At 36.4% G+C, this 16,401-nt stretch overlaps 1 protein-coding gene across 1 annotated transcript; it reads right to left on the bottom strand.

The window, feature by feature from the left end:
- Positions 1–809: 809 nt before the first annotated feature.
- LOC132552130 (uncharacterized) lies at positions 810–12,899 on the bottom strand. The gene is made up of 5 exons (XM_060216270.1): positions 12,777–12,899; positions 11,635–11,762; positions 6,416–6,637; positions 5,868–5,972; positions 810–5,603 (listed from the first exon to the last, which is right to left on the bottom strand). The coding sequence occupies exons 2-5, from the start codon at positions 11,693–11,695 to the stop codon at positions 3,115–3,117; spliced, it is 2,877 nt and encodes a 958-aa protein (XP_060072253.1). The 5' UTR covers positions 11,696–11,762; positions 12,777–12,899; the 3' UTR covers positions 810–3,114.
- Between the last annotated feature and the right edge of the window lie 3,502 nt (positions 12,900–16,401).

Raw genomic sequence — 16,401 nt, 5'->3', positions numbered from 1 at the left:
TAAGAAGATAAAAACAGGGTATCTATACTATTTCATTGCTTCTGTGTTTTTCCTACTATAGTATCACATGCTTGATGGCCCTAATGGCCTTTTATCTGTTGACGGGCCGTTAAGAATTTAATAATAATATCATATTTGTTGAGTCCGGTTACGATTTACTTTGAACCCGCTGTTTGAGTCTAGCAACACAGAATACTCGTTGGAGTACGAAACATTGATTGAAAACTTGGTTTACACAGTGTGCATTTCCTATAACCGAATTTGTATTATAAGGTGCTATACCACTATGGTCTGGTGTGCAATTATTACACATTCTTAGAAACTGAACCATAACACTTACCAAATGAGAAATTTTGTATCTAAACCATAGTGTCCTCGATGTCGTAAGTTAATTTTCATTTTGCTATGGTTAAATAGTTGACAACTAAGATACGTACATAAAGGTATGAAACAATTTTATTTTCTTAATTTTTATCATTAGTTAAATAGTTGACAACTAAGATACGTACATAAAGGTATGAAACAATTTTATTTTCTTAATTTTTATCATTAGTTAAATAGTTGACAACTAAGATACGTACATAAAGGTATGAAACAATTTTATTTTCTTAATTTTTATCATTAGTTAAATAGTTGACAACTAAGATACTTACATAAAGGTATGAAACAATTTTATTTTCTTAATTTTTATCATTAGTTAAATAGTTGACAACTAAGATACGTACATAAAGGTATGAAACAATTTTATTTTCTTAATTTTTATCATTAGTTAAATAGTTGACAACTAAGATACGTACATAAAGGTATGAAACAATTTTATTTTCTTAATTTTTATCATAAAAAATGCTTAACAGGTGTTGTATATTTCATGTCGTAGAAATATAATTCATACGAACATTGCTAATTATTTCTCGCCCTCACCAATGCTCAATTACAATACATGATATATACATAAGTCCATACTCAAGGAGATATTTTCTGTATGTCTCAACAATTATTTTTTGTAAGTATTTTATCAAGCGATCTCGTCCTGTCTTCTCTCCACATGCATTCTTAGTATGATTACTGGATACCTAGCAATTAAGTGACTAACGTGTTATATGAAACGAGTCGGATTTACAAGATTAAGAAAATCAACACGCTGATTTGTTTTCATTTTGATATGTGTTTTTGTATTCATATTTGATATTTGTGGAACTATTATATAGATTCGAGATGTTTTTCTGTACTGGCATTATTGCAGATAAGCTATAGATATAAATCGTTTGATTAATTTGCACTACTTATTTACAGGTCATATGAAAATGTAAAGATGAATAAAAAGATTTTTCAATATCATTAAAATTGTAATTCATGATGTACAGACAAGTGGCTGGTATAGCTCAACACAAATGCACAATACAATATTAGACAAATGTGAAATACACGACAAAGAAAAGTATAATACAAACGCACTGTAAAATTCGATTGTACTGTGAATACAAAAGCAGGATACAATACATATGCCTTCAAACTTTAAGTCTTAAAAATCACCTACGAGGCCTATAAGGACGAAACAATTATATGATGTAGTTTAATTCGTTGTTTGACTCTACTGTATCTCACTCTTTTATTGTAGTTAAAGCTACTCTTGTTTTTTGTACAAATTTCTATATCACAGTTTAGTACAAAACATTGCAGTACAACAGTCAAGTACAATGAAAATATTAAAAGCAAAAGATGCGATACAATATCACGGTACATCATGATACAAGTATGCAGTACGTAAAAAATGACAACCACCGTACAAATTACCTTTACCACACAACTGAACTTCACCATAGGCTGAATATATCTATACAGCTTATCTTTACGATACAAAAAATGTCAACAGAATCATAATCCAAAATCGTTTTCAATAAAACTAAAGAAAATATGAACAAAAGAAAGACTTACACAGAGACTTCATCGACGACACCCGCCATGTAAACCTTGATCAATTCATGTATGTAATGTCATGTTCTCAAAAAAAAGAACGATGTATGGAACAACGGAACCAACATACAAACTAACGAGCATCAAACACGTCCATCTTCATATCACACAAATAGAATATGACATCACCATGACGAACGTAAAATTTCTCTATACTTTTCGCCAACCTATAAGTAAATACCATAGGTTTGGGTTACAAAAATGCCACCTAGAAAATGAAACTGGAAAATTTTAAGTAATCGCGTTTATCATACACTGTATGGACATCTGTCCATGTTGGTTTCGTTGTTGTAAAAGATAGAGACAAGTGACTAATGTAGATGAGTCTGTATTGTCTTTGAGTTCCTATTCTGATAGACATACACGTTACTTAAAGACAAGACGTCATCAATAAATTCAGCATCGTAATAAAACAAAAATAAGATGGCCAACAGAGGGGCACAGTAAGTTAGTTCCCACTGATCTTTATAATACATCTTACGTACCTTTTACGACATAACTGTAAACATGATAAAATGAACATTATGATACTATTCAAAATTACTATACAACTGACACTTACGATACAGTGATGTTTCACAAACTGTTAATTATATATAAATACTTACGTTCATCAAACACACAACCTAAACGATAACAACAATTTCACGCCGAAAATATTTGTATATGTTTTAGACATCAACTTTTCGTTTTAAAGACAGTTTTAATGCTTCATTCGGCGATGATTTGTTCAGTTGCTTTTCTCTATACCTTTATTGGAGATCACGCATTGACGCAAACGTAATGTGATCTTTATATAATCGTAATTTGTCTGAATTATGTCATCTTCTTAATGCTATTACCTTCTGGTCAATAAAAAATGTGTTATTTTCCTTTCTTAATGCAGTCCTCGATTTTTTCTTCAAGATTACAAACTTTGCCTCTTGATCGTCCGGTTCCTCCTCCAATATTTGTTGAGGGTTTACATCTTCACTACATTATGACGTTTCCTCTATTTATTTGTGCAGACTGGAAGAGTCGAAATAAGGGCAATAGTTGATCGATTATTTCATGAAGATCAGCAGAAGCATTTTTTGTTTTTAATAAGTATAACATAGGCATCATTGAAGCTTCATCAGGTCTTTCTAATACATTTTCAAGTTAAGTACCACTAACTGAAGATTCCATCAGTTGTTGAATTTCTTCTAGATACTTCCGTGCTTTTCCTTGAATTCCGTATAAATTAGTTTCATGCAATCGTGTAACGAGACATTGACAAATACCTTGCGCTTCTGCCAGCGAGTCATGGTCACCGAGAAGTTTGTAACATTCCACAAGCCCAAACCGTGCCTGCAGCTGAAAGTGCGACAGTCCTTTCACGTTATTTTCTGTTTCCAATTCGTCTGCTATCTTGAAATGTTTGACAGCTTCTCCTAAAAGAGTTTGGTTCTGCTTCAGGTTATAGAATCTTGCCAACTGTACGTGAAATCCTGGCACTGCCCTCCAAGTCGGCATTTCCCTCGTTAATGTATGCAGCTTTTCTGCACAAATTTTTGCTCTAGTATATTGGTGTTCCCTTTCTTCTTCCTTGTTGTTGCAAAGGCAATAAAGTTGTATGTAGCATTGTAGCATTAGCTCTAAACACATTCCCTCCTGATGCAACCGATGATGTTCACTCACTTTCAAGATACCAAATTCGAAATATTGAAGTTTTGGATCAGACATTCTCTCTAAACGGCATATTGTCTCTTCGAGATCATTTTTTGCGAGGACCAGTTCTTTGTCCTGCGTGTACCTTTTGCCAGTTTCGTCATGATAGAACATTCCATTCCTGTGGGTGATTAGATACTGCACTGACACAAAATCTGGAAAGTTCCTCTTTAAGAGTTTTCCGAGCATGGCTGCGGTCAATAATTCATTACAACAGAATTCATCGGATGACTTTTCTCCCAGCTTCCACTGATAGTAGTGTCGGCCATTGTTGTACAAAATGATAATCATCAGCTCCACAGCAAAAATATCTCTGATTTGTTCGATGGACATAGCTGCTTTCGCTGACTTCAGTTTTTCGTACAGTGCTATTGTTAAGCACAGTTTATTGGTGTCCATACTACCCATACGTGCAACAGTTTGCAAATGTTTCATATCCATCTCACTTCGGTTCAATTTCAACACAAAATCAGTTATAAACTGAAGTGGCAAATCTTTCGTGGCATCTTCCAGTTTTGTATAAAGTCGCTGCACCTTTGAGAAGTTGGTACTTTCTTGTTCAGATTTTTCAAAGGACGTGTCTTCCGTACGTTCGCTGGAGGAAAACGTGCGTCTTAGTTTCATGAGAATAAATCCTGGCCCTGTTGACCTTGTTGTTGTTTCCATTGTATCTTTGTCATCCAGCCTTAATTTGAATTTTTCGGGGGACTCTTCGATCAACCCAAACATTTGTGTTTTTGCTTTTGTCAGGTATTCATCTGCTAGCAAGTGTTGTGACCCAGACACGCGTAAGCAAACCCCTATAGCTGTCTGTATGATGCACAACAAAAAACGCATGCCCTTCTTATTCAGATCAAATGCATTCCTCTCTGCTTCTATAATAACGCATTCAGCATGATTTTGCAGAATGAGATTGGATGCCAGCGATGACCTTAGTCTACAATCAATTCTAAGATGACAACTGAAAAACCATAGCAATTTTTGTATGATACTCACGCGTTCTTCCTGCGAAAGGCGATGTAAGATGACCATTTTTGTTACAGCGTGAAGTGAAATAATTGTTTCTTCTTCTGAGGTAGTGATCTTTCCAATTGAATACGATTTAAGTTCGCGTATCAATTTCCTGATTTCTAATCCGTCATCGAGATCGTTTGCTAATTCCTGCAATAATGTATAAGGGACATTCTCGAAATCTAAAAAAGGCATTAAATGTAATAAACTCTTTCCAAGCTCAGATATGCTTTTTTCAACCTTCTCTAGTGTCAAAATCTGAGCCCCGACTAGACCTTTGTTGTACCTCTGCATGTCTAAAGGAATTTCCATGGATTGAAGAAATTTTGGATCATTCAGCCTTTTTAAATACTCTTTTACTTTCATTCCGGTAGATTCCATAAATGACCTTGCCAACACAAGAGCATATGGTAGGTATCCCAAGTATTTAGCTAAATGATTTAGGTCATCATCTTTTCCTTTGAAATGCTCGGAATTTAGAAAAAAATTCATAACATCATCTTTTGATACACCCATTACAGACACAAAGACTTCATTTTTTTCTAATATGAATTGTTGGTAAAATGTGGAACTCTCTGTTGAAGCAATTATCTTAACGTTTGGTGCTTCGCGCATCTCACAAAATATCCCCGCAACTGCTGTGTAGCATCCTTTGCAAATGTCGTCAAAAATGAAAAGGAATGATTGGGCCCGCCATTCTTCAGATGCGACTTTGTTGCTTATAACACTAACCATTTCCATAATGTATTTGTTTTTTTCGACTGTCTGGCATTCAAACTTCATTTGGAAGAATTCCAATATTTCGCTCAGTGACTGAATCAAATCATTTTCATCCTGACAAGTCAGTTTCCAGACGTTCGATCCTGTTTTTTCTACATATCGCTTCACACACTTCAGAGTCAACTGTGTTTTCCCCGACCCAGATATTCCTGTGAAAGTTCCAATAATGAACAGAATGTAAAAAGACGCGTATATCTTAAATCTTTCAAAGCTCGCTTATAAGTTATCTGACAATTCAAATTGCTACGTTATAAAAAAGCTGAATTACAGATAGATAGGAAAAACATGTGTAAACACATTCTGAACTGTTTTTAAAGAAATGGAATCGATCATGAAACGTATGATATATTAAATATATTAAATCAATACAATAGTTATTTATTTAAACCATGATCACAACTGTAATGAATTACCCCTCAAGATGACGAGCTTGTTCCCCTGCATAGACGTTTCTACCTCCTTACATTGTTTTGTCTCCACAAAGTTTGGTACACAAGTGAGATTTGCATTTGCCCTTGCTAAAGAAAACAAAAGGACAACACTACAAGATACGTAACAGAGCATGAAAAAGATAGTGTTGTGATATTTATCCTATCCTACTAATACTTATACCTTTAGCTGATTACTGTAATCCAGTCATATGTCATCCGACAACATATGCTGACCAATCAATTTCCATAGTGATGGAGATAAGTTTTTTCCCATAATGGCAACCACTACCTTTGTTTCCTCCACCCCCACCCGAGAGTTTGCGACTATAAAAGTACACGTATTTATTGCTGTAACCATGGAACCCTCATTTAAAAATTCTTTGACGTCTAGAATGTAAATTGCCTCAAACATTTGATGTTCTGGAGGTAACTCAAATAAGCATAGCTATAATAGCATGCAAATGTCAGTGTCATTTCAAATGTATTGTTTATTGTATACAGACACATATTTCTTTACTAACTTGTGTTACCTGTATTGATGTTTCTGACTTTCTGCTCGTAAGTTTCCAGTCGGTCTTTAAGATCTTTTCTTCTAATTTCCGATAAAAAAGTTTTGAGTCTTTCGAGGTTATTGCGGCCTAAAATGTTCCTATCTTTAAGAACTGACATCAAATCCACTCCAGTAGAAATCCTGTCCTTTTCAGACATTGCTATGTCGTCTCCCAGCAAGAAAAGGATGTTTTTCACATCATCTGTAAATATAACAGACAGGGGTGTTATATACCTTTAGGACTAAGGTAAGATTTAGTTACTTTCCTGCAGATCTTCTATGACCTTTAGGACTGAGATAAGATTTAGTTACCTTCCTGCAGATCTTCTATAACCTTTAGGACTGAGGTAGGATTTAGTTACCTTCCTGCAGATCTTCTATAACCTTTAGGACTGAGGTAAGATCAAGTTACCTTCCTTAAGATTATCTATAACCTTTAGGACTGAGGTAAGATTTAGTTACCTTCCTTAAGATCTTCTATAACCTTCAGGACTAAGGTAAGATTAAGTTACCTTCCTTAAGATCTTCTATAACCTTTAGGACTGAGGTAAGATTTAGTTACCTTCCTGCAGATCTTCTATAACCTTTAGGACTAAGATAAGATTTAGTTACCTTCCTGCAGATCTTCTATAACCTTTAGGACTGAGATAAGATTTAGTTACCTTCCTGCAGATCTTCTATAACCTTTAGGACTGAGATAAGATTTAGTTACCTTCCTAGAGACCTTCTATAACCTTTAGGGCTGAGGTAAGATTTAGTCACTTCCTTAAGATCTTCTATAACCTTCAGGACTGAGGTAAGATTTAGTTACCTTCCTGCAGATCTTCTATAACCTTTAGGACTGAGGTAAGATTTAGTTACCTTCCTGCAGATCTTCTATAACCTTTAGGACTGAGGTAAGATTTAGTTACCTTCCTGCAGATCTTCTATAACCTTTTGTTACCTTCCAGCAGATCTTCTATAACCTTTAGCACTGAGGTAATATTTAGTTACCTTCCTGCAGATCTTCTATAACCTTTAGGACTGAGGTAAGATTTAGTTACCTTCCTGCAGATCTTCTATAACCTTTAGGACTGAGGTAAGATTTAGTTACCTTCCTGCAGATCTTCTATAACCTTTAGGACTGAGGTAAGATTTAGTTACCTTCCTGCAGATCTTCTATAACCTTTAGGACTGAGGTAAGATTAAGTTACCTTCCTTAAGATCTTCTATAACCTTTAGGACTGAGGTAAGATTTAGTTACCTTCCTTAAGATCTTCTATAACCTTTAGGACTGAGGTAAGATTTAGTTACCTTCCTTAAGATCTTCTATAACCTTCCTTAAGATCTTCTATATCCTTTAGGACTGAGGTAAGATTAAGTTACCTTCCTGCAGATCTTCTATAACCTTTAGGACTGAGATAAGATTTAGTAACCTTCCAGCAGATCTTCTATAACCTTTAGGACTGAGGTAAGATTTAGTTACCTTCATGCAGATCTTCTATAACCTTTAGGACTGAGGTAATATTTAGTTACCTTCCTGCAGATCTTCTATAACCTTTAGGACTGAGGTAAGATTTAGTTACCTTCCTGCAGATCTTCTATAACCTTTAGGACTGAGGTAAGATTTAGTTACCTTCCTGCAGATCTTCTATAACCTTTAGGACTGAGGTAAGATTTAGTTACCTTCCTGCAGATCTTCTATAACCTTTAGGACTGAGGTAAGATTTAGTCACTTCCTTAAGATCTTCTATAACCTTCAGGACTGCGGTAAGATTTAGTTACCTTCCTGCAGATCTTCTATAACCTTTAGGACTGAGGTAAGATTTAGTTACCTTCCTTAAGATCTTCTATAACCTTTAGGACTGAGGTAAGATTTAGTTACCTTCCAGCAGATCTTCTATAACCTTTTAGGACAGAGGTAAGATTTAGTTACCTTCCTGCAGATCTTCTAAAACCTTTAGGACTGAGGTAAGATTTAGTTACCTTCCTAAAACCTTCAGGACTAAGGTAAGATTTAGTTACCTTCCTTAAGATCTTCTATAACCTTTAGGACTGAGGTAAGATTTAGTTACCTTCCTGCAGATCTTCTATAACCTTTAGGACTGAGGTAAGATTTAGTTACCTTCCTTAAGATCTTCTATAACCTTTAGGACTGAGGTAAGATTTAGTTACCTTCCTTAAGATCTTCTATAACCTTTAGGACTGAGGTAAGATTTAAGTTACCTTCCTTAAGTTACCTTCCTGCAGATATAACCTTTAGGACTGAGGTAAGATTTAGTTACCTTCCTTAGCAGATCTTCTATAACCTTTAGGACTGAGGTAAGATTTAGTTACCTTCCTTATAACCTTTAGACCTTCTATAACCTTTAGGACTGAGGTAAGATTAAGTTACCTTCCTACAGATCTTCTATAACCTTTAGGACTGAGGTAAGATTAAGTTACCTTCCTACAGATCTTCTATAACCTTTAGGACTGACTGAGGACAGAGGTAAGATTTAGTTACCTTCCTTAAGATCTTCTATAACCTTTAGGACTAAAGATTTAGTTACCTTCCTTAAGATCTTCTAAAACCTTTAGGACTGAGGTAAGATTTAGTCACTTCCTTAAGATCTTCTATAACCTTCAGGACTGCGGTAAGATTTAGTTACCTTCCTGCAGATCTTCTATAACCTTTAGGACTGAGGTGAGATTTAGTTACCTTCCTGCAGATCTTCTATAACCTTTAGGACTGAGGTAAGATTTAGTTACCTTCCTGCAGATCTTCTATAACCTTTAGGACTGAGATAAGATTTAGTTACTTCCTATATACCTTTAGGACTGAGATAAGATTTAGTTACCTTCCTGCAGATCTTCTATAACCTTTAGGACTGAGGTAAGATTTAGTTACCTTCCTGCAGATCTTCTATAACCTTTAGGACTGAGGTAAGATTTAGTTACCTTCCTGCAGATCTTCTATAACCTTTAGGACTGAGATAAGATTTAGTTACCTTCCTGCAGATCTTCTATAACCTTTAGGACTGAGGTAAGATTTAGTTACCTTCCTGCAGATCTTCTATAACCTTTAGGACTGAGGTAAGATTTAGTTACCTTCCTGCAGATCTTCTATAACCTTTAGGACTGAGATAAGATTTAGTTACCTTCCTGCAGATCTTCTATAACCTTTAGGACTGAGGTAAGATTTAGTTACCTTCCTTAAGATCTTCTATAACCTTTAGGACTGAGGTAAGATTTAGTTACCTTCCTGCAGATCTTCTATAACCTTTAGGACTGAGGTAAGATTTAGTTACCTTCCTGCAGATCTTCTATAACCTTTAGGACTGAGGTAAGATTTAGTTACCTTCCTGCAGATCTTCTATAACCTTTAGGACTGAGATAAGATTTAGTTACCTTCCTGCAGATCTTCTATAACCTTTAGGACTGAGGTAAGATTTAGTTACCTTCCTGCAGATCTTCTATAACCTTTAGGACTGAGATAAGATTTAGTTACCTTCCTGCAGATCTTCTATAACCTTTAGGACTGAGATAAGATTTAGTTACCTTCCTGCAGATCTTCTATAACCTTTAGGACTGAGGTAAGATTTAGTTACCTTCCTGCAGATCTTCTATAACCTTTAGGACTGAGGTAAGATTTAGTTACCTTCCTGCAGATCTTCTATAACCTTTAGGACTGAGATAAGATTTAGTTACCTTCCTGCAGATCTTCTATAACCTTTAGGACTGAGGTAAGATTTAGTTACCTTCCTGCAGATCTTCTATAACCTTTAGGACTGAGGTAAGATTTAGTTACCTTCCTTCAGATCTTCTATAACCTTCAGGACTGAGGTAAGATTTAGTTACCTTCCTGCAGATCTTCTATAACCTTTAGGACTGAGGTAAGATTTAGTTACCTTCCTGCAGATCTTCTATAACCTTTAGGACTGAGATAAGATTTAGTTACCTTCCTGCAGATCTTCTATAACCTTTAGGACTGAGGTAAGATTTAGTTACCTTCCTGCAGATCTTCTATAACCTTTAGGACTGAGGTAAGATTTAGTTACCTTCCTGCAGATCTTCTATAACCTTTAGGACTGAGGTAAGATTTAGTTACCTTCCTGCAGATCTTCTATAACCTTTAGGACTGAGGTAAGATTAAGTTACCTTCCTGCAGATCTTCTATAACCTTTAGGACTGAGGTAAGATTTAGTTACCTTCCTGCAGATCTTCTATAACCTTTAGGACTGAGGTAAGATTTAGTTACCTTCCTTCTATAACCTTTAGGACTGAGGTAAGATTTAGTTACCTTCCTATAACCTTTAAGACTAAGGTAAGATTTAGTTACCTTCCAGCAGATCTTCTATAACCTTCAGGACAGAGGTAAGATTTAGTTACCTTCCTGCAGATCTTCTATAACCTTTAGGACTGAGGTAAGATTTAGTTACCTTCCTTCAGATCTTCTATAACCTTCAGGACTGAGGTAGGATTTAGTTACCTTCCTGCAGATCTTCTATGACCTTTAGGACTAAGGTAAGATTTAGTTACCTTCCTTAAGATCTTCTATAACCTTTAGGACTGAGGTAAGATTAAGTTACCTTCCTTAAGATCTTCTATAACCTTTAGGACTGAGGTAAGATTTAGTTACCTTCCTGCAGATCTTCTATAACCTTTAGGACTGAGATAAGATTTAGTTACCTTCCTTAAGATCTTCTATAACCTTTAGGACTGAGGTAAGATTTAGTTACCTTCCTTAAGATCTTCTATAACCTTTAGGACTGAGATAAGATTTAGTTACCTTCCTGCAGATCTTCTATAACCTTTAGAACTGAGAAAAGGTTTAGTTACTTTTCTGCAGATCTTCTATAACCTTTAGGACTGAGGTAAGATTTAGTTACCTTCCTTAAGATCTTCTATAACCTTTAGGACTGAGGTAAGATTTAGTTACCTTCCTGCAGATCTTCTATAACCTTTAGGACTGATGTAAGATTTAGTTACCTTCCTGCAGATCTTCTATAACCTTTAGGACTGAGGTAAGATTTAGTTACCTTCCTGCAGATCTTCTATAACCTTTAGGACTGAGATTAGATTTAGTTACCTTCCTGCAGATCTTCTATAATCTTTAGGACTGAGGTAAGATTTAGTTACCTTCCTTAAGATCTTCTATAACCTTTAGGACTGAGGTAAGTTTAGTTTCATTCAAGTAGATCATCTCGAGCTTTTATGATTGAGGTAAAATCAAGTTACCTGAGAGTAGATCCTCTCCTACACGGAGGAGTATCCGGTTTAGTTCCTCCTCACACGCCATAGTGTCTAGTCATCAGGTATTGTCTTCAATATCGAGAGCTTATCGCGTATATCTCTAAGTACCGTATCTAATGAAGAAAGCAATGAATTTGGAAGATTAAGATTATTGATAAATGTTTCATTAATGCACAAATGTCATTTGTAAGTAACGAGGAAATCACCAGTGGTTGAATACGTTGGAGAGTCATACTGACTTTCTTAGAGTTCTTCACATGGTACATGTTAGATATGTCCAAGCAACATATTGAACAACACATGCAAATTTATGTTTCATGCTCGGATTTAGGTCGTAACATCAACAAACTTCTATCCGATAAAAAGGAAATTTGATTATTACTACATGTGTCATATTTTCTCTTTTTTACTCCATAGCACAGAATACAAATATCTTCTCTTTGTTATTCAAATTACTGTAGTTAAGTAAACCAAGGTCTTTTCTCAATGGATTGCACTGTTAACAAATACCGTCTTTTTAAACCACCTATCGTTAACTTACAATACACGGTAAATGTGTTTTAGACGGTCATGTTACAGTCTCGTTGTCATGTCCACCGGATATTCTATTTTCTTATTCAGATTTTAAGTAAACACTTATTAGATAGTGTTGTGGTGTCTTAGAAGCGATAATTTGAAGCTAGATAGTGCACGGTACAAATTGTTTGTGACAAAATCATACAAGTATCGTGTGTAAGTCTGAAGTAGGGAGCGCAGTGCTGATTGTTTGACCTACAAAATGACGTGGTGTAACTTGTGATAACAACCATATCTAAATCTACGTTAAATGTGAGATGCCAGTAATTGTCCTTGTAATAAACCACTTCAGAAATAAACGATATTTTTCCTGCGGATTAAACGCAAGGATGAAGTTGTGCAACTAAAAGTATGTTGTATTTGTAGGATGGAGTTGTGCCATCTGTAGGTGGTACAACTATACCTATGTTTGTGGGAATAGTTGCGTAATAGGGCATCTAAGATTCATCTCATAATTCAGTATATCAAAATGATAATTCACCGTTAACAAATAAAAAAAAAAAAACCTTCGATATACATAATTAAGGCACACGTTCATAACACATACTTACATGAGAGACTAAGTAAACATGTCGGTAGGGCTTTTTCACTTCCTGTTTCAATAACTTCATTTCCTTTACACTGATTATGATATAAAGACGGTAGCGGCAGTAACAGTAGCATCTCTATCACTTTGATAAAACTCTCACTGGGAAGGACCCAGTTTTCACCTCCGGCTTAAATTTAAACATACTGGTAATTTAATCTGCAGTCAATACTGTTTTCTATGCTACTGCTAATTTTAGCTCACTTAGACTCACTTACGGTAGTGCCTGATGTCCGTGTGATACGATGGCTTCCCAGTGGTACAAAAGAGCAGTCTATAGCTGTTGGCTCAGGCAATCCGTTTATGGTGGGTTTACGCCCCGGCCAGGCGAATGGCTGTACGAGCCTTGATGTATCGTTAGCTTGAGGATCGGCCCGTGCCAGCGGCTCATTCGTTGTAAACGAAACTCAGTCGGTACGGCATCTCCGCTCGGAAGGTTGTCAGCCGGCGCGCCAACCGTTCCAGCCCTTCGGGAGTGCAATTCTCCAAGAAAATGCGCGGCCTTTGGCGGAGGCTAGGTACGCTTTGAGGAGACATCACGACGGCATCGAGCTAGCTCCATGTTAACGAGAGTCAGACCTCCAGTAGCGCGTCTTATGGACGTGTGCGTTGGATTCTCTTAGTTGAGATCGAGTGTTATCGGAGAGTGACCTGAACGGTCTCTGTCTTCGGACACTGCACCGGAGAAGGTAAATGGAAGGTTGTCTAGTGTTCTGGATCTTTATCTTTGGGGAAAAGGCACTGGGTAGTTAATCGGGTAGACCAATCCCCTAGACCGGATCTTAGAGGAGGTCACACCTCTGGATTAGGAGGTTTTTGCTAATTTTAGCGAAAGGGTAAAACATCGCCAATGGAATCACATCCTTGGATTAGTGTTTCTATTGCATGTCATGTTACTACCACGCTCGCATGTAAGTGTAAACGATTTTGTAAAACTACCAACATTGTTTACGGTATCAAGTGAACTCTGTGTGGAGTAATATATGTAGGTGAAACGAAAGGACAGTTCAGACAACATATGAATGGTCATCTTTCAACAGTGAACCGTGGAGATACTGGGAAAAAAATACCACCGTACAAATGACCTCACACTGAGTACACCCCTTCCGTAGACAAAGTGAGGAACACTAGAATACACTACTTGGTACTGTTGCGCCATATGGCTGCAATGACCTCGAACTAGATGTAATCGTAGCCACGGACAAAGGCATTACAATAAACCTAGCGGATATACGGTCACGTTAGAAAATCTAATGGATACTTTACAGAAACCATCAGTTATATTGGTTTCCTCTCTCCGCGCTAGGAAAACTTCAACTGGTTTCAGCTAATACTGATGTGGCACAAATCATACTTTTTAAACCTGTCTGTACAGATGGTCGCGATCATCCAACAACTCGCCAATTTATGTTGATTTTGTAAATAAGGGAGTTGATGCTATAAACATCAGCAATATTTCACAGCAGAAGTCTGTTCAGGCTAACAATCCACCATACTTTCAAAGTAGTAAAGCCCCTGTATTTTCCTGTAGTTCTCTGTAGTTACTCTAAGCGCATAACAAACAAACAAACAAACAAACGCTGTATCAACTGAATATAGATGACATTAGAACTAGTCCTCTGTCGGCTTGCCAGCTACCTCTACTTATAAATATGGCCAACTAGGTACATAGTAACGGGTGATTTCGGCATTATTCAAAATGTAAAGCTACGAGAGTTTTTCATGCAAGGTCCTAAATATCGTGAAACCCTGCCCATCATTTGGAACGTGAATTTCAGGATGCTTATATGTTCTGATGAAAACTATGCCAAAGAATGGGCGAAACGAGAACATGCTGCGTCGGATTCATTCTCGGAGTCCATTCGGCCCTTCATTCGTAAAGGAATTAGCAGCTTGAAATTGGAATTCACACTTCATGATTTACATGACAGGTATGTTGTTGTGTTTCTAGATAAGGAGTCAAATAATTAATCCTTGTCTGCACACATGATTACATTTCCTGCATACAAAAAGAACTGGGCTGGCTTGATAACGGATGAAACCCCACCTATACATTATGCGATCATTCGAAAGACGAAATACTGGCTAATCATGCATCGATATCACTATCATTTAGATTTCTCATTAATGCTATGATAACGGACCTCCCCCTTTTATACTGGTTTCCTAAAATTCACAAGAATGCATATAAACAATGTTTTATAGCTAGCTCGTCTAACTGTTCAACTAATCCTTTGTCTTAACTGCTAACCACCTACTATCAAATCTGGGTTACAGTCTTATTGTGATACTGTTTTTATAATTAAAAGTATCTGGATTTTGAAGAACTTCAAAAAGCTTTTGACAAACCATCACTATCCTCTTTAAAACATTTCTTTTATAAGAACATTTTATTTTTCTACCCTGTACACCACCATACCCCATTCTACACTGAAGGAACGCCTTCGTTCTCTTGTTTTCAGAGCTTTCTTCTCCACGAAAGGTGAACGGCGATATAACAATATGGGTATGGCGGGTGTCGTCGATGAAGTAGAAGACGCTTACTCTTCCGGAACACCTGGTCTTATTCTCCTTTTGCTTTTGCAGGAGTCTCCGTGTAATTTGTTTTGGTCACCTTTTGCCCTATTTGTATTTGAATTATGATTATGTTGCCATGTTGGTGTCTTCTTGATTTTTTCAAAGTACATTATTTGTGATCATCAACCGAGGTGGGTCTTATGATATACAACAGACTAGACCTGTAAATGTCCTCTCCCTAAATATATACAACAAGCTATACATGTCATCTCCCTAAATATATATAACAGGCTATACATGTCCTCTCCCTAAATTAATACAACAGGCTATACATGTCCTCTCCCTAAATATATACAACAGACTATAAATGTCCTCTCTCTCAATATATACAACAGGCTATACATGTCCTCTCCCTAAATATATATAACAGGCTATACATGTCCTCTCCCTAAATATATAGAACAGACTTTACATGTCCTCTCCCTAAATATATACAACAGACTATACATGTCCTCTCCCTAAATATATACAACAGGTTATACATGTCCTCTCCCTAAATATATACCACAGGCTATACATGTCCTCTCCCTAAATATATACAACAGGCTATACATGTCCTCTCCCTAAATATATACAACAGGCTATACATGTCCTCTCCCTTAATTGATACAACAGGCTATACATGTCCTCTCCCTAAATATATACAACAGACTATACATGTCCTCTCCCTAAATATATACAACAGGTTATACATGTCCTCTCCCTAAATATATACCACAGGCTATACATGTCCTCTCCCTAAATATATACCACAGGCTATACATGTCCTCTCCCTAAATATATACCACAGGCTATACATGTCCTCTCCCTTAATTGATACAACAGGCTATACATGTCCTCTCCCTAAATATATACAACAGGCTATACATGTCCTCTCCCTAAATATATACCACAGGCTATACATGTCCTCTCCCTTAATTGATACAACAGGCTATACATGTCCTCTCCCTTAATTGATACAACAGGCTATACATGTCCTCTCCCTTAATTGATACAACAGGCTATACATGTCC

The sequence above is a fragment of the Ylistrum balloti genome, unplaced genomic scaffold (genome assembly GCF_031769215.1).
Source record: "Ylistrum balloti isolate Yb309-2 unplaced genomic scaffold, AGI_CSIRO_Ybal_v1 Utg370240, whole genome shotgun sequence".
Taxonomy (NCBI): domain Eukaryota; kingdom Metazoa; phylum Mollusca; class Bivalvia; order Pectinida; family Pectinidae; genus Ylistrum; species Ylistrum balloti.
Note: the sequence above shows the minus strand (reverse complement) of the source record. Positions and strands in the feature narration are given on the sequence as shown.

What these genes read in the sequence shown, in the direction of transcription:
- LOC132552130 (XM_060216270.1), bottom strand. Translation starts at nt 11,695, where the DNA reads ATGGCGTGTGAGGAGGAACTAAACCGGATACTCCTCCGTGTAGGAGAG. An exon ending in AGTCAGAAACATCAATACAG is followed by an intron (nt 5,973 to 6,415) that starts GTAACACAAGTT and finishes TGTTTTCTTTAG; the next exon opens with CAAGGGCAAATGCAAATCTC. An exon ending in CAAGCTCGTCATCTTGAGGG is followed by an intron (nt 5,604 to 5,867) that starts GTAATTCATTAC and finishes GAACTTTCACAG; the next exon opens with GAATATCTGGGTCGGGGAAA.